Genomic DNA, 18894 nt, shown 5'->3' with positions numbered 1-18894 from the left:
TCTTTTGGGTCATTGTTGACGTTTTCTTCATAGCAACTGGAAATAAAAACAACAATTCTTTGCGTCCGAGTTTGATTTTGATGCAGCAGTCTGTACCAGAAGCACGCACACACGCACACGCACACGTACGCACGCATGCACGCACGCACACACACAGACACACGCGCACACACACACACACACACACACACACACACACACACGCTCTCTCTCTCGCACACACACACACATACGCGGGCACCCACGCACACACACGCACGCATGCACACCCACACATGCACGCACACGCATATGCCAATGACTGTCTGTTTGTCTTTTGGGAAGGAGGTGAAAGGTAAGACTCAAACGTGAGGATGGTCACATAGTTAAGCTATTGTGGGGGAGGAATATTTCATGGCTGCCAACGTCTTCAACACACCCTACTTCCTGTTGAGTAATCTGGTCATGTCAAAGCCCACACATGACTGCTATTATGTCAAGGTATCTGTGATTTCATGAATGTACACCTGAGAATTTACTGTACATTTCATTAGCTTACTTTGCAGCAACTTGACAACAAAATATTGTTGTTTCATTTTTTACATTTCTCGGTCAGGCTTTTCTTACATGCAGTCACAAGATCAGAGGGGAACAATCTTCCCACAGATCTGCCTTCCTATGGTTGGTCTAAATTCACATACTGTATAGCCTCTCTAAATACATACGTATTTTATTTTTCCTCTCTCAGGTAGGGCTACCTTTTGGTTTAAATGTGAATTTTGGGCTGAATATTACCTGCACCTTTTAACTGCATAATTATCAATAACATTTCACACAAAGCAATAAATAGATCGACAACTCAGTCAATAGCTGCTATACCAAATTAAATGTTAAACTTCTTGCAAAGCTGATTCAATCAAACCATGTTCATCTGTCATCCCTTGACTTAATTAAAAAACAACCTATTGTTTAGGTTTCTGCTCGAAATTATATACCCAAACTAAAAAGGGTGTAACTCTGCAACCACAAAATCTATTTGAATAATGTTGGTGTTATCATAAAGGCAACCCATGTGAGCTTTTGTTCAGATGTGTAAATATTAGTATATATGTTACTGGTTAAGAGTAAATAAAGATGAAACATAGCAAAAATAGAAGTTTCAGGTTCGCCTAGGGAAAAAAAGCACTTTCAGGGTTATTATCTCTTGGAAGGATGCAGAGCAAAGGTCTAAACCCACCCAGATCATATCAACATAAGTGAACAGTCTCTCTACAAAGTTTGACTTTGAAAAAGCAGAACAAAGTTAGAGAGGTACAGAGAATTTAGGCCAAATTTGGGCACCGTCTGTGCAATTTGAATTTTCTCATGTACCAAACCATATATCTCAGTTGTATATTACTTATGGTGTTCAATACATCTAAATACAGCAGTTTGGGCTTTTTTCTGAAAAAATTTGTTTTTCTTCTTCTAATCAACAAATGTAAGCAGTATTTGCTGACTGTAAAGCGATAAAGCGATTCATGTTGCCGTGTTCTTTGGCTCATATCTCGGTGATGCTTTGGTGCGCAGAATCTGTGTTAAATCCTCTTGCTTTTGGCTATCTGGCCTTTTCTGATAGCAGCGAGCTACGGGTTGCTAGTTCCGAAAAGGTGCTGAGTGGGCTGACTCCTGACAAAATGGTGGGCTGACTTCACTGCTCCTCTGTCTCAGGGCGTCCCCCAGGGTTCGGTGCTTGGTCCTCTTCTGTTCATCCTCTACCTGCTCCCTCTTAGAAACATCATACGTCATCACGGTCTCCTCTTCCACTGCTACGCTGATGATGTCCAGCTCTACATCTCCACAAAAGCCATTACCACTACTACTCACTCCACTCTGACCAACTGCCTCACTGACATTAAATCATGGATGCAAACCAACTTTCTCAAACTCAACTGTGATAAATCGGATATGATCATCATCGGCCCCAAATCTCTCACCAAAACCAGTCACAACTTCTGCCTCACCATTGACAACTCCACTCTGTCTCCCTCCCCTCACATCCGCAACCTCAGAGTCATGTTTGACAGCAACCTCTCATTTGAACATCACATCAAACAAATCACCAGAACCTCCTTCTTCCACCTAAAAAACATTGCCCGTCTCCGCCCATCACTTTCCTCATCTGCTGCTGAAACTTTAATCCACGCCTTCATCACCTCCAGAATTGACTATTGCAATAGTATTCTTTATGGCACATCTTCCAAAATCCTAAACAAACTCCAATACATCTAGAACTCTGCTGCTCGCCTGCTCACCCACTCCCGTTCCCGTGATCACATCACCCCTGTTCTCCAGAGCCTTCACTGGCTCCCCGTCCCACAACGGATCCAATACAAAATCCTTCTCCTCACTCACAAAGCCCTCCATAATCAGGCCCCCTCCTACCTCACCGACCTGCTCCACCACCACACTCCATCCCGTCAGCTCCGCTCCTCTGATGCCGACCTCCTGTCCATCCCACATCGGACCAAGCACCGGACGTGGGGTGACAGAGCCTTCTCCATATCTGCCCCCTCCCTCTGGAACTCTCTCCCCAAACTCATCCGATACTGCACTGATCTTTCCATATTTAAATCGCAAATCAAAACCCACCTGTTCAGAACTGCTTTTAATGTGTGATTGTTTGTTTTTTTGTTTTTGTTTTCTTATCAGGGTCCGAGCGACTCAAAGTCCCTATTTATTTGTTTTATTTGTTTTACCTGTATTTTAGCTATTCTTATTTATTTATTTTTAGCTTTTAGGATGTTTTAATTATGTGAAGTGTCTTTGAGTATTATGAAAAGCGCTATATAAATTAAATGCATTATTATTATTATTATTAAAATGATGATTAGGATATTTTTATAGTTTTTTTTAGTTGGTGTTTGAGTTGTGTTGAAATGGCTTACTAATTCTTGTAGCCCAAGTTCTGTTGTTTAATTTGATGCACAACATCAATATATTTGCTCATCTTTATTGTAATGTTTTACACAGTTTAAACATAATGTGAAAATCTCACCCCAATTGGGGAGCAAGGTTTTTAAAAGGTTCAATTTACAGTAAGTGCCCTCATCATGCTTTATGTTTGCACTGGTGGTGGATTTTCTTTAAAGTGTTAGAGGACACATTTTCACTTCTACATTACTCACAATTTCCAATGACCAGTTGTCAAAATAAAACAGGATGTCAGTCTAATTGAGCCGCGTGTCCGACTGTCTGGTAATCTAGGAAAGTTTTAGAGGAGAGCTTTGAGGAATAGTGCAATGGGTTGAACTTTCAATATTAATAGAAACATTGTGAAATAAAAGTTGGATGTCTTCTTTTTTTTATAAAGCCCTGCAATAATGAACTACATAACAAATTACTGACGTCCACTTGTGTGTGTGCAAGTATGATAACAGTACTAAATCATTGTTGGCTCATCACTCTTGAGCAATTATGTCTTCACTGTGAATGATTTCTATCATGTGAGGTGACTAATAGTTATAGTATAATAATATCCATCCATCCATTTTCAATACCGCTTATCCTCATTAGGGTCGCGGGGGCGCTGGAGCCTATCCCAGCTGACATAGGGCGAAGGCAGGGGACACCCTGGACAGGCCGCCAGTCCATCGAGGGCACATGTAGGGACATACAACCATTCACTCTCACATTCACACCTATGGGCAATTTAGAGATCAATTAATATATTATATAATAAAGCGTATAAAATGCCATCTTGTGTTCAGTGGTGGAACGTAAATAAGTTAATTTACTGCTGAACTTTGGTACACATTTGAGGTACTATGCTGTATTTTACGCAAACAAAACTATTTACCATTTTAATGCTATCCTTCAATAAGGAACTTACTTGAGTACATTTTACTGACACCATTTATGCACTTTTCTTGAGTAAAGGATAAAATGCGGAATGGGATGTAATAACACAAATTAGAGCATTTCCGGACTCTATTGTTTTGGATGATGTGTTATCAGCTAACAGAATTACAAACACAGCCGCTGCTCTGCAACCAAAGACACAGTTATTAAGTGTCTTTCTATCGGACATCAACCTCACATTTACGCACATATTGACGAATTTGGTGCAATGTGGACACATTCAATATGTATAGACTTTTAATAAACTAGCATCCAGCCCTCTGTGTAACAGCAGGGGCGGAGCTTCAGGGCCCTGCAGACCGGCGTGTCGTCTGCAGCAGCAACAACACCACAGGCCACAAGCGTACAGGCTTATTTACAACTGGCACTGCTCTAATAGATTAAAATGACAGATACACTTGTGGTCTAGACGGGGTGTGAGCTAATTGTGGGGCGTGTTCATTCAATCCCATAATTCAGCAGTGGTTAGTTATTGCATACACACCTGGCGGAGATCTGGACTCCACTGACTGCACCTTTCTAGTTTGCTCATATCCTAACATTTTGTAAAAGCAGGTGTCCCATTTGAAATGATGTGTGCTAAATACATTTTCAAACCAATTCAAATGTATTCTGGAGGATCATCCTCAGAGGTTGTCGTTGCCCTTGTATAGCTATTTATCGATTTTGGAAATTCTGATGAAATCCTTAGTTTTTCAATATTTTAACATGATAGCCAGCTAAACCACCATTCACGCAATTTAGTCCCAAATGGCACAAAACATTTTTCATACAGCTTCATTTCACAACTTTTCACATTTGGTAGCTCAGCGAAAAGGAAAAGTTGTACATTTTAATCTATGAATTGATAATTGAAGTTCTGTACACAGTAAGGACACACCTGTTGATCAATCCGCATAAACCATCAATTAACCCTTCATACGCTGCAAGTATAAAATATGAAATGAACTCTTCTTACACACCAGCGTTTCTCTAAAAAATTAACGGTCATTTTGCAAGGATGACCTGGTGTTACACAATATTTGGGCAGTGGTACTTGATCCTGTGTAGTCACCGCAAGTCACTTCTGCACGTAAGTTTAGTGTTTTCACAGTCATCTACGGCGAGAATAGCAGAAGTGAACTAAGATGTTGAAATCTTGGTGCACTTCAAGACAGATCATGTTCTGGCCCGTTTACCGGAGCTCAGGCGGTCTGGCTTCCCGTTACAACCCATGGTCCGGATATCCGGTGTTCCTTTCACTTAGAGGAGGAACTGCAATTAAACAAGCAAAATCACAGTGTTAAAATCACCATTTATACATTCTTATTTTAATTGTGGCTAGAAAGACGACACAGGTTTGGCTACTTTTGAAAAGAGTATTTCGGAGTTTCAGAGGGTCCAGACACTTTAAATACATTTTGCCTTTGGTCAGACTTGTGAAAATCATTAGAAAGTTTACATTGGCAATCATCATTCGTTTTAAAAGTCTTCAATACTTTGCCTCTGAGCCAACCGTGTTTATATGATATAGATACACGGGATGATGTGGCACTGCAGCCACAAAGGTACAAAACAAAACATGTCTGAAAGAGTTCCGACAGCTCCACGATCAAATATTTCTACATAAACCATTTCAGTATCTGAGGGTTCTAAATTACTCTAAAATCACAGTCAGTGCATGTTTTATAAATCTTGCGTTATTTGATCCTTAATCTAGCCCTGTTTATAATTAATCATGAAGATTATGAAATGTTTGAAATAACTTAATAGAATATGTTCTATATAGAATAAGCAATGACACAACTGAGCACTATTGAACTAAATAGCCATCAAAGTTGTATCTATATTTATCGAAAAGTAATTTGAACGATTAAAGGAAGGAATGTGCAAAAAGGATTTTAGAAAGAGAAAAACAAACAGGACCCAGGATAGAACTGTGGGGTACTCCGCAGATTAACTGTGAGCAGGTGAACTAACCTCATTTATTTTGAGTCAATTCCACATATACCATCTAAATACTCACTGGAGCACCATATATGGTTTGTTCTGTGGCTGAAAATAGGTCACAACAAATGTACATTTTATTCTTGTCTGAGTGAAGTTTGCTAAAAACCACAGCTATTTAAATACAGAGTATGTATTGATTACTGAGTTCAACAGACAAGGCAGGGAAGTCAGAAAGGTATCGATAGACGGACTACACTCTTGGCGTTGGTCTTTTTATGGGATTTGTTGACTCTAATAACAATATTGAATATTGCCCAACTTATGCTTGTGAAATAGATTGCAAACTATGTCAAAAGAAAAGTTTCCCCAAATTGGCAGAACATGGTAATCACTGTTTTGTGCTGATTTGCAAATGTTGTAATTGCTGTGATGACTAAATTGATTCTACGTTATGAACGATTAACCTGTAGATTCTTAGCTTTTTCCATTTATCGTTTTGTCATAAAAAATGCCAAATCTAATTTCCCACAGACCACGTGACATCCTCAAATGTCTTGTTTGTTCTGCTCAATACTCCAAAATATAAAGATATTCAGTTCATGTGTAACAAAGAAAAGCATTCAATACTTTTATTTGAGAACCGCGAAACAGCAAATATGTTAAATTTTTGCTTTAAAGATTGCGCTGATTTGATTATCAAAATAGTTGCCAATTAATTATCTGCTCTTTACCCTATATTAATTTGTGTCATACCTTTTTCTAAATAACCATCTGTGTAGATGCAACACACCACTAATCCCTCAGTTTGCTTCTTGTTTTATTTTAATAATAATAATCCATTTAATTTATATAGTGCTTTTCAAGATACTCAAAGACACTTTACATTATACACAAGCAATGCAGGGTTAAGTGTCTTGCTCAAGGACACATCGACTAGGGCGGGGATTGAACTGCCAACCCCTTGATTGAAAGACGGGCATGCTAACTACTCACCCATAGTCACCCCAACACACAGGTTATGGTATTCAAATGTTGTGTTAGCTTAATCATTGTCAAACTAAACAAGCAAGAACAACTGAACCAAAGCCAAATTTTAAAAAACAAACGTGTCATGTAAGAGACGGCTGAGTTTTCATCATCCAACGTTTTTTTAATTTAATTGGACAATTAATAACACAATCTAATGCTAAGTTGTGGGAAAGTGATTTAATGTAGAAACAGCTTGTAATAAGCATTAAAAAAAACATACCAACATGACTCATAGATAAAACAAAAACATCTTACATTTCTCAACAACTGGTACAGAGTGGACATTAGAATGACAGATGTTTGTGTGTGTGTGTGTGTGTGTGTGTGTGTGTGTGTGTGTGTGTGTGTGTGTGTGTGTGTGTGTGTGTGTGTGTGTGTGTGTGTGTATTGCCTTATCAGAGGAGTTTTTTAAGAGGCCAGTTGGCCCGTGGAGGGCCTGTGATGCAACAAGGAGTTTACGGTCAGACACTGCCCATTGACGGTAAAATGAGGATAGGGGGTTGGGCTAAAGTTTCAAGAAAAGAGGTCATCCTGTGTGGGAATTTCCCTCTCTCCTGTCAGCATGTGAGCCGGGAGCAGGGCAAGACTGCATTGGGGCTCCAATAGGAAACGAGGGGTCATCTAAGAAAGAAAGAATGCAGAGAATGTCTAAATGCATCTTTGCCAACACTGACGGCTACGATGAGAGCAGGAAATGTGCTGAAGAAAGTCACAACAATGGAGTGCTGGATGTTAAATCATTAACTTGTTTTATGACACATGAATGGTTCCATGCGCTTGTGTCGATTATGTTTTTAAAATGAATAAATAAAAGAAATAATCCCTCTGAGTGGCAATGTTTTAAGGCTGAAAGCTAAACCACAACTATTTACAGCTATTGCGATGTTCATGGAGCAATAGAGCATGTTCATGGAGTTCAATGTCTTATTCAATTGTGGGTGTAGCATTCTTCAAGTGGTGATGTGTTGGAAAGGGAGGATATTGCACAACAGTTAAAAGCTAAACTGTTCCATCATTGAGTGTGTTGAAACATCCACTCTGTTCAAAATGTCATCTTTCACAGCAACCGTTTTTTACACTTTATTTGAGAGAATATGAAGTGACTTTTCCATGAGAATAAAGTACGTGCGTCCCCTCTTAAACAGCTAAATGAGGTGTTTTCTTTTTTGCTGTTTTTCTGCAGAGTTAGAAAAACATTCCCCACCCTAAATTGTCACGGATCATCTACAAATCCCACCGTGTCTCTTTCTTTATCCTCTCTGTCTGGGGTTTGCGTGTTTGAGACAGATACGTCTCATATTGTGCGGTGAAATGCAGTTGAACGGCTTGGTAAATTCCACTGCAAACAAGCAGTCGACTTATCTATCATGTCTGGTGTAACCTACTTAGTCCCATTTTTTTTTTTTTTTACTTCTTCATTTTCTGCTGAGTGTTTCCCACCTCGGGGTAAAACAAGGTTTGCTAAGGATTATTGGTATCTCACCTCTCAGCCAGTTCTTTTGACTATTGAAGCGTGACCTGAAGTGGTGTGAGGAGGTTAGTTGCTGATTAATTTCTATGCAACCTTGAACCCCTCTCTGGGCCAGTGGACCCAGCAGACTATTGACAGAGTCGTGTGCTAAAGATAAAGCTAACATTTATGTGCTACGTGCAGTGTGTGTCTCTCTTTCCTTCTTTTTTTCGCTGCTCTCAGCAGTATCGTTTCAGTATAAATTGGTTGGATGTATTTGAGGATCTGAGGTCAATAAATGAGTAAACACAGGAATGCGTTCCGTTGACATTAAGAGTTACCACATAATAGTATGGATAGTCTGGTATTATGAGGAATCCCTTAATTTTTCTATTGTACTACAAAACACAATTTTGGATACCAATCCTCATTATGTATTCAGTAACAGAGGAGGGTTGTGTCACTGTATAACTGCACTGAGCAAACCACTGAATGCCATTTTCTGCTTTGTGGAAACACTAAATAATTATGTATTGTGATGGTGATCTGAGGCATTATTAAAATGTCTTTAGCCTCACTGGTGAAGACTGTAAAAATCACTTAATGTCCCAAAACTAACATCACATTCCTTTAGCTTATTGGTGTCTCCTTCAATTGTTTGTCATATTGACCTGAATTAAAAGATTGCAAATTATCCTTAATGTCGAACCAGTATGTATCTGCAGTATATCTTGTAATTGAAACACATTGCAATACACAGTCTGACTAGTGTGTGAATGTGTAGGGGGGAGCACAACACCCCTGTCTGCACCTGCTTCAAAAATGACAAAAAATGAAGTTACAAATGTAATTGTTTAGACAAAGTATAAATCTGTTTAATTCAATAAAATATCAAGTACATTTAAAGCATTTAACCATTTAATATTAAATAATTTGACTTATTTCATTCATTGCCACTACTATTACAAAGAGTTGCATCATTTCACTGCAGCACAACTCTTCCCTCAACAACCATTGCTTCCAGATACACAAAATGTAGAAATTCACTCGCGTGTATGTAAAATATGCACCGAAATACTGCATACACAAACAAAATTACATCTGAGAATAAAGCTACGGTGACATGTGAAGAATCGTGAATGATTGCGCAATCCATGCACCCACTCCTTCAGTCCCATTTTCAACTGTCCCTGTAAACTGGTGGTCGCTGTCTTCACCTGTGAAGCGTACCGTTTTCCAACACTTGTTCAGTGGATCACCTCCAGCTCTAAAGTCCATCGATGATTAGACAAGCAGCCCAGTGGCCCGCGTGGAGTCTCTGGTGGAGGTTTTCTAACACTGCCCGGTGGCAGAGAGCAGGTTGCGCAGGGTGGACAGCTCTCTGGACAGCTGCTCTACGCGCTTTTGTAAACGATCGTTCTCTGCAGCCAGTTCCAGCACTTTATGTTGAGTCTCCATGTTGCGCACTTTGGCTTTGTCCCTGCTCTTCCTCACCGCGAGGTTGTTCCTCTCCCTCCTCACCCTGTACTCGTCGCTGTCCTTATCCAGGCGCTTCTTCGCTTTCCCGGAGGACATTTTGCCACGGTGCGACGGTGACCTGCTTTCACCCGACGGGCCAGGTGTGCCGGGCGGGCTGGAGCAAGTCGAGGACGCGGTGGAGATGTTCCCGAGACTGCCGCTGGTGGACTGGTAATGAATGTAGAAACCAGACGAGCCGTTCTCCATAGTTGCGTCTCTCTGGCTGTCGTCTCTCTCGGCCGCGGCGGCAGCTCTGTAGCGGCTCCCGGTGAGTTCAGGGCTCAGCACGCTATCCACGCGGGTTTCCTGCAGCTCGGTGTAACCCAGCGCGTAGGGCTCCCTGGGGTCCCTCAAGTTGTCGCACTGGCTGCTCTCCAGCTCGTTCAACAGCGAGTAGTTCTTGTAGTTCTGTAAAGCCGCAACTCTCTTGAGCTTGTTCTCCGCCAGGAAATCGGAGAAAACGTCCCCCTGTTGCTGCTGCTGGTGCTGCTGCTGCTGCTGCTGCTGGTGGTGCGTCTGCGCCGCCAGTTGCGGACAGTGCAAAGCTGAGTCCAGGTAAACGCTGAAGTCGATCGCTCTCTCCCGCTCTTCAATGCCCAGCTCCGTCATCGAGTCGCCGACCCTCCAGTATGAGCCGTTGCTGACGGGACTGATAATGCTGTCTCGACCGTGAATAGCAAAGCCGCCCTCGTCGTAGAAGCCGGCCACTTCCATGGATCTTAACACCCGCCGGATTGAAGGAGCATGGAGGGCTGAGATGAGACGCCCAGATTGTTTTTGGATTCAGTTGCCTCAGTTGCGAAATGGCTGAAGTGTCTGACGGCAACGAGTTTTTGTAAATCTCCCGTGTCACTTGGCCCGTGACAACACGCTGCGAAACTACTTTGAAGGAGCTGTGATGTTGTATTGGGAGGGATTGACAAGTCTTCCTGTCTCGGGGGGGGTTTTATTAGACGCGCGGGGCGGGGTTTTCGCTGGGCAGGTGTGTGACGCGCAGCCGAGAGCCAACCGAACAATATGTGCTGATTTTGGAAGACCTTTTTCTGTATGTAACTATTTGGGTTTATCGGTTTAAAAAAGAAGGGGAAAACAAGTGTGGCGTTTTTGACATTTAGTCGGGGTATAGACTTTGAGTTGCAATGTAACTACATTGGCTTTCAGTATTAGTATTATATAATAACGAAACTGAGACAACACCAATAAAAAGTGAAAATACACAACACCGACACCAACGACAGAATATTATTTATTTTTTCTCCAGCATTTTGTTGACAACACGTCCACCCACGCACTCTACAAGTCGCGTCTCATCTACTCGACAATAATGAAAAACAAATCCGACTCAGTAGCAACCAAGTTCATGCGTAATTACGCCAGAACGACGACGCTCGCGAAAGCAGCCCCAGACACATCTCCAGACAGCTGTTTCCCCACAACACAAACAGAGACTAGTCTAAACCACATTGTTGTTGTGTAGTCAAAACTGTACAAGATGAGACATCTGCACGAGGGTCAGGGTGGGTGTTGGGCGTTTAGTCAGCCTGGTTTATGACTAAAACTCTGAAAGGTGTTTTCACAAATGTTTTAGCATCGCGATGTTACTCTCAGAACATTACATTTATCAACGAGGAGGTAACAAACACGTTATACGAACCGGACAATGTGACTTGGCTCTGCATGGTGCAAAACAGGTCTTAGTGTCATGCACATGCTCAGTTGGCCTCCTGAGCCCCAACGCTCATACCTCAACGATCAAGTCTTCTGACGATCAGGAGTCAGAGCGACGTGATGTCGTTGTATTGTAAGGCCTTACTGCCATCTAGTGGTGAGCTTCAGGACAGGACACAACGGCATTACAGCAACGGAGGTAATCTAAATGTTTAGGACATGCGTAGCTCAACATAAACTGTTTCACTGGTGCGCAGCCAAAAACACTTCAAAACATGTCTTTCCCAAGTGGAGCCCCAACATATTCATGCACCGGTGTTACAGTTTATTCTGTGAATCGTTCGAGTTTGTGACTTTATTCCATTTTTTGTATCTGCTGTTACTAAAAATTGTGCGAAATATTGATCTGCAAAGTAACCACTGACTCCAGCGGTCAAATACATGGAGTGGAGTTAAACGTGTATTAATATTAGTAGTGGAGAGAACAGCAGCTATGGCCACGTGTCAATTCGCTACCTAACATGAGCCAACACACGCAGCTGTCATATCAGACTAAATGAGGCTGCACAAAGCCTGACTGTAGACTGTAGTTTCGCTTTTTAATGCTTATGAATATAACTTTTAATTTGTAAGTCTCGATAATTTGTCCACTATTGCTGAGCCGTATGTTGTCAAACTTTCGGCTTTTTTTTCCAGAACTTGGTTGAAGCTGTAGCGTCACAGAATGTGACGGGTGACAGATGTCGCTGTAACACCCCGTGTTGTTTGACATCGTGTATTATTGTTACAGAGAACGAGAGAGAGAGAAAGGCAGAGAGCTCCATCTACTGTACATCCAGCGGAGGACTGAGAAAAGAGCAGACACCAGACAGGACGGGTGGGGTCAGGAAATGCGGTCTTTGCCCTCGCAAACCCCCATTGGTCAATCGACTGTCCGTGGAACATTTTCCTTGACGTTGATTGGCTGCGGCGCTCAGCGACTTCCCCCCGATTGGCTGAAAACATTACGCCGTCTGTGGGCTGAGAACTAGATGATTCCGTTGGTTACTGACTGCGAGCAGAGAGAGAGAGATTGAAGGGGCTGGGCCCACAGTGGAGAAATGGCGAGAATGGTTAACGAGAACCGGTGTGGAGTGGAAACACAGAGCACGGAGACGGAGGCACCGGGCCGGCCTTCGGCCAGATGGGGTCCACAACACGCCGGGGCCCAAGAACTGGCCAATTTGTACTCACCAGGTGAGTCGATCCCCGCGGCAGCTCCGTCTGACGGACTTCCCCCCCCCTGGTTCAAGTGGCCACGAGCGACAGGCTTTACATAGCGTAGTTACCAAGTAACGTTTGCACTTGTAACATCGCATCAAGAGGACCCTATTTATCTTTAACTACTAACATTAAATGACCGGAAACAACGAGCGACAGCTGTGTGTGTGTGTGTGTGTGTGTGTGTGTGTGTGTGTGTGTGTGTGTGTGTGTGTGTGTGTGTGTGTGTGTGTGTGTGTGTGTGTGTGTGTGCCCGTGCCCGTGCCAAAGTCAGACTTTAGTTGTTACTCAACATGAATCATGTGAGGTTGAGGTTGGATGTGTGTTTTGAGTCGCCGGTGACACGTCGGGATCTTCGGCTTTCGGCCGTGAAGCCTCGTCTGTGGAGCTGCTGTGACCTTTCATAACACTGATGGTGCTCAGCCAGCTCGTAGACTGTCACCCCGAGAGCCATGAGCATAAACTAATGAGATCGTTTTCATATCTGAGCCAGTCCACTGCGCTCAGGTTACGTTATTCGTACCACGAGGTAGATTTGGTCTTTCATATCATTTTAACTCATGACGTGAAAGGCCTTCACGCCTGTAGTGCACACACACTTCATGTCTTTGGAGCTCCTCATATCAGTTGAGGACCTTATCTGACAGCGAGTTGGTGATCAGACTTTCTTCTCTAAGACCGGAGCCTCCTTTGAGTTGTATGACGTGGACAGGTATTTCAGGTCATGTAACAAAAGGCAAAGTGCAGAAGAATGTGGCCTCACTGATGTCAGGAAGCATCTGATAGTTAATCGTGTTGCCTTGTTTACTAACCTCTGGACATTTTTAGTTTGAATCGTATTGTGTCACATCATGTTCAGGAGCTGTGGACATAATGTGCCCGATAACTTTTTAAAATCTATTTTATATTCCTGATAATTTAGGTTATCAGGAACTGCTGCTCGTGTGTCAATCGCACTAATACGTCGACTCGTGTTTTTCTTTCAGGCAAAAGATTTCAAGAGTGGTTATGTGTCGTCCTCTGCTTCTCACTCATGGCCTTCAATTTCATTCACATTCTTGCCAATTTCCACCTGGGTCATCTGTGCTACATTCTGTTGAGCATTGGTAAGTGCTGACTGAAACGTTATCACATTATCTTGTTTGTGTGTTGCCACTGGTTGATGAGTTCTGTTGTTTTTAGAGCCGCAGTCCAAACAAAGTGTTGTTTGTTCTCTGTTTAGCCTTTTTTGAATGGGTTTCTCATCCTTTTTTCTGGGCTTTTCCCCTCCTCAAACTCATTTTCAGTGGCGGGAATACTCACGGCAGACTTTGCATCAGGACTTGTTCACTGGGGAGCTGATTCATGGGGATCAGTGGATTTACCCATCTTTGGAAAGGTAAGATATCCATTGTTTATACTGTAAATTATTATTTGAAACAGGACATTTCCTACATTCACAGTGCGTATTTAATGTTTTTCAGGCCTTTATACGGCCATTTCGAGAGCACCACATCGACCCCACAGCCATTACCCGTCACGACTTCATTGAGACCAATGGTGACAACTGCATGCTGACCATAGTCCCCCTAGCAAACATGGCCTACAGCTTCCTCACCCTCTCCCCTGGTGAGTTTTGTATCAACAAACCAAATCTGGCATTTTCTTCTGTCCGATCTTTAAAACTTTTCCTTCCATGCGATTTCAACAGACCATTCTGAGGAAAAAGAAATCCACCAAACAAATGAGTTTCTGTCTCCTTTTTTTCTTTCTTTTTTTATTTTGCAGCAGAGATTTACCGTCACTACCCCTGGTACTGCTACTTGTTCGCGTTAGCCATCTTTGTGACCCTAACCAACCAGATTCACAAGTGGTCGCACACATATTTTGGCCTGCCTCGTTGGGTTGTGTTCCTCCAGGACTGCCAAGTCATCCTCCCCCGCAAGCACCACCGCGTCCATCACGTCTCGCCTCATGAGACGTACTTCTGCATCACTACAGGTTCGTCTTTTATTGTAGTTACACGGGTTCAAATCGTGTTCTGAAGCGGGATGCTTCAGTTTATGGGATGAGAGTCGGGCAGATTTGTCATTGAGCTTTGTCTCTCCAGGTTGGCTGAACTACCCTCTGGAGAAGCTGGGTTTCTGGAGGAACCTGGAGGATCTTATCCAGGCTGTAACGGGAGAGAAGCCCAGGGCGGACGACCTGAACTGGGCTCAAAAAGTCAAGTAACGCCGCAGGCTGACTGCACCCTACCTCAGAAGACCCTGGCTCCGTCCAGGCTTCTCATCCCCCTTTTTTTTGCCTCACAACAACTGTAATCCATAGAAAGAAAAACTAACAAACACTTTCTGATGCCATAGCTTTACGTCTTGCACATTATGTCTGTTTTTCCAGAGGAGGGCTCTGTCGATGGATCTTTTTCATTACTCACTTGTGGAGACCCTCATTTCAAAACGCAATATATCCTCAACTCTTTGTGTGTCTAAAAACAACTCATCACTTTTTTGAGGTGATTTGCAAATGCGTGTGCTCAGAAGGTATATGCAGATACTTTAGTTACATACAGTTGATTCTAAATAATTTCCAAGGAGATGCAAATGTTTCCCTCTCTCCCAACAATCTCCAAAAAAAGAATACTTGAAAGAGTGAACGCTTACTTTTTTCTCTCCTTCAGAGACAGAACTGTTCATAAGTTTGGTTATGTTTAGCTTCTGCTTTTTATTATCTCTGGATAAGTCTTTGCATCTCCACCTCATCAAGGGTCTACTTGTTGTGCAAGTAACACCATTGGATTTAGGCCAGGGCAAGTAGTCGGGCTTGGGGGATATTGGATTTTTGGATGCTTTCCCAATGTTGTTAGCTAAAGAACAAAATGGTTAATTACTTTTGTCGATTTCTTGCACATTTAGGTTCAGCTGCACACTTTTGGAGCTGTTTTGTTAGAGAGGTGATGACAATATTTGATGGATTAGTCATGGATTTGTCACTTTAAGTTACAAAGGAAGAGTCAATGCTACTCTAAAGCCAACATCATCCCTCTAGGATGCTAAATGACAGATCTGACAGCTCATAAAACGGGTTTTAATTTACACAAACCAAAACCAAAAACCAAATTGCTCCTATTGCTGTCAGATTATAGGCTGGCATTTTGATTTTAATTTGTTATGTTATCTGGCCATTGGAACAGTTTGCATTTCTGTCTTCTATGATGGGAGGAAACAAAGAGGATGAGTAATTTGATCTGAAAAAGTGGCTTTGAAATATATGTAACTGTCGTCCGCATTGATGCTAGGCCTTTAGAAATTTGGGCAAATTACACATGTATCATGCTGTTGTTCTGCAGAGTCAGCGGGCCCTACTGACGAGTCGATGACGAGTTTGTATTTGACTCCTGATCAACAAACCGGTTTGCAGGAAAGAGGCAGACACAGTTTTGTCTCGCTGCCTTACACACCACAGATGCAGTACTTGTTATGTCTTAGTTTTTTTTTTTTCCATTTAAATGTACTTTTGTGTTGTTGCAACCGTATATCTGTCTTTTGGGGGTTTTGTGTCTTACTTAGTCAGACACAGATGCTCCAAAGTCATGTGCCAACAGTGTGTAACATTGTTTTCGCGCCTCACGTCCTGCTATTGTTTTGTAATGTGGGAAGGAGCTGTCATTTTTCAGAGCGCAACATTCCCTGTGAGCAATGCTGCCACCGTGTATCGTCTTGGTAACTGCCAAGCAGATTTGGGGGATGTTACAAGGGCTTCGGTGACCGCTCACGATCCAGGAATTTCTTCACGCCTCGAGATTATGTTGGAGATTGTTTTGAATGCTTTAGTCAGTCATTTGTAAATGTTTTGTGCAGCGAATAACTATGCAGGCCCTTAACCATATGTCTTAACTCATCTGATTTAGGTTAAAATGCCTTTCTTTTTCTACCAGTTAACACATATTTGCTTTTTCTGTTGGAAAACGGGGGGCTTACAAAATGTGCTACTTAACCGGCATGGCACAAATACATGTACTATAAGCGACACAGATGTAAGAATGCGTGCATGCGTACAACATGTAATATACTGGGTCACCAGTTTCCCTTTGAGTTTGTGCACAGCACACGTCGTCTGTAGCTTTGTCCTCGTTCCATATGAAGTCAATTGTGCTGCTTTTAAAAGAAAACCCCACATAATGTTATGTAATAAATCTTTTTTAGGTTTTAAATTAAAGGAGCTAACCTCTCTGTCAGTTGGGTTGAACAGGTGAAAAAAAAATCCTGAATTAGTGAACTTGATATTGTACTTATAGTAGATAGTTCAAATAGCCAAAATGATTTTTTGATATAATGTAATCCATTTTTTAATCCTTCATACTTGATTATATACAATTACTCTCCATAGGTCAAATACAGACATCCACTGCAGATTGCCTAGTGCTTCTATTGTGAGACGCTGTTTTCTGTGTGCAAGGCACTCTTTGCTGGTAAAGGGACACAATTACCTTTCACTGCATCATAGTTTAAGGCCTGCGTAGTAGTTCTACTTTTGTAGCTTTTTTAAATCAGTATTAGGGGAAATATAGTTTGGGAAACTAGACCCATACGTATGAAGGTTGACAGACAACTTGTTTTATGAATAGGAGTTTTGCCATCGACTCTACTGGATGTTCTGGAACGTCAGCAAGTTCCTTTTTGTGATGCTATAAAAGTAATAACATCTTCGACGACATGTCGTGTTTTTGAAAATACAATATTAAAAGGATAATTGCTATAAATACTAGACATGCAGTAATAAGTTTGGAGATTGCTACAACTGACAACCTCGCAATAAATATGTATGTTGAGTTCAGAAGGCACCACATAGCAATCTTAAACTTGGATACAGGCTCGCCATCATCGCTTCTTGTCATAGTTGGGAGTCTGGTTGCAAGTTTAGATCGAACATACATTAACTTATTCTTCATTCTTATTCTCCAGATGATCTCAAGATTGTGGTTAAGTCTGTTATTATGAAATTGTGAAAAAAACAAGTTAAGGCCTTTTAATAAATAAAAGTTGTTTTAGTCACTCTTTTCCTTAGTCAGTTGAATGATTTAGATGCGTTATAGGTTCTCTAGTAACTACATAGCATTACAGTTAACTCGACCTCTTGTCATCGAGGTAGAATTTGTGATAAAGCTGTTTGTTTTGTCTCGTTTAGACAGACGTCGTGGATTTGAAGGGTATTTTATGACTGTGTGGTTGACTGAATATCTTCTTGTTGGAAATTGTGAAGGCAAATTAAATTGTTGGTAATTGGGGTGGGCAGTCGTTGGTATGTTTAACATGACTTTTGTAATGATCCGTGGGCTTCTTATTGAATTGCCTTATCCTCACCCTGATTGATTCGGTAGTTCTTGCCAGCGAAATAGGAAAACAATTGGCTGACTTAAATGTGCCCTTCTCTGGCCTCTCACCTCTTCTGACGTAAGAACCACACCTTATGGATGTTGTAGTTGGTTATGTATGCTGGTAGTGATGGAGTATTTGATGCCTCGATGCCTTTTGTTTGTCTTCCATTTGGGAGACTTATAATGTATATATTAAACTGTATTTATAAATAAACTAAATAAAAGGTTGATAATTACTACTACCTGTTTTCTCTAGTTCATTTCTTTCTATATGTTGTTACTGGATTACTGTCTCATGGATTACATTTATTTTAAGCACCACACCTCAACTCCTTACAACTGACTTACAGGACGTAATGTGCGATATAATGGTATTATCAATATTCTGTATTAACCGTGCTCTTACACTTCAAATGTGATACTGCACATATATATCTATAAGCAACCGCACCTAGACTCATATTAACTGTTTATATTGTACTATCCATACTGTTAGCATGATTTTGGCATTGTATAGATTTTGGATTTGCATCTTATTATTTTAGAATTATATTTGCACTCTTACTTTGTATTGCAACTGTTGCACGTTAAATTCCCTCTTGATAAATAGTGTTATCTTCCCCTATCTTAAGTAATTAGGTTAATCATCCTTTATATTGTTGCTTTCTCTTGCTCTGCCTGCACAATCTCTCTTTGATAACAGAGGGCCACAGGAGTTTTTAAGGACATTTTGATACGTCACAGTCAGAAATGCACAGTTGCAAGTAATACAACAGATTAACAGAGTATCGTAAGTGTTATTGGAGGC

The 18894-nt window shown here is 41.6% G+C and overlaps 2 protein-coding genes across 3 annotated transcripts; one reads left to right on the top strand and one right to left on the bottom strand.

Annotated features, from left to right (window-relative positions):
• Positions 1-9134: 9134 nt before the first annotated feature.
• Positions 9135-10738, bottom strand: cebpb (CCAAT enhancer binding protein beta). The gene has a single exon (XM_034538026.1). The coding sequence runs from the start codon at positions 10517-10519 to the stop codon at positions 9620-9622; it is 900 nt and encodes a 299-aa protein (XP_034393917.1). The 5' UTR covers positions 10520-10738; the 3' UTR covers positions 9135-9619.
• Positions 10739-12306: 1568 nt separating this feature from the next.
• On the top strand, positions 12307-17775 carry tmem189 (transmembrane protein 189). Of its 2 annotated transcripts, none has more exons than XM_034538028.1 (6): positions 12307-12709; positions 13720-13839; positions 14020-14111; positions 14197-14341; positions 14504-14713; positions 14823-17775. In XM_034538028.1, exons 1-6 carry the CDS (start codon positions 12574-12576, stop codon positions 14942-14944), a joined length of 825 nt encoding a protein of 274 aa, XP_034393919.1. In that variant the 5' UTR covers positions 12307-12573; the 3' UTR covers positions 14945-17775. The 2 variants fall into 2 exon arrangements, with proteins under 2 accessions (XP_034393919.1, XP_034393918.1); XM_034538027.1 differs by having other exon boundaries at positions 12312-12709; positions 14501-14713.
• Positions 17776-18894: the final 1119 nt, after the last annotated feature.

The sequence above is a fragment of the Cyclopterus lumpus genome, chromosome 7 (genome assembly GCF_009769545.1).
Source record: "Cyclopterus lumpus isolate fCycLum1 chromosome 7, fCycLum1.pri, whole genome shotgun sequence".
Classification (NCBI taxonomy): domain Eukaryota; kingdom Metazoa; phylum Chordata; class Actinopteri; order Perciformes; family Cyclopteridae; genus Cyclopterus; species Cyclopterus lumpus.
The sequence above is the reverse complement of the archived record's forward strand: the minus strand, read 5'-3'. Positions and strand labels throughout refer to the sequence as shown.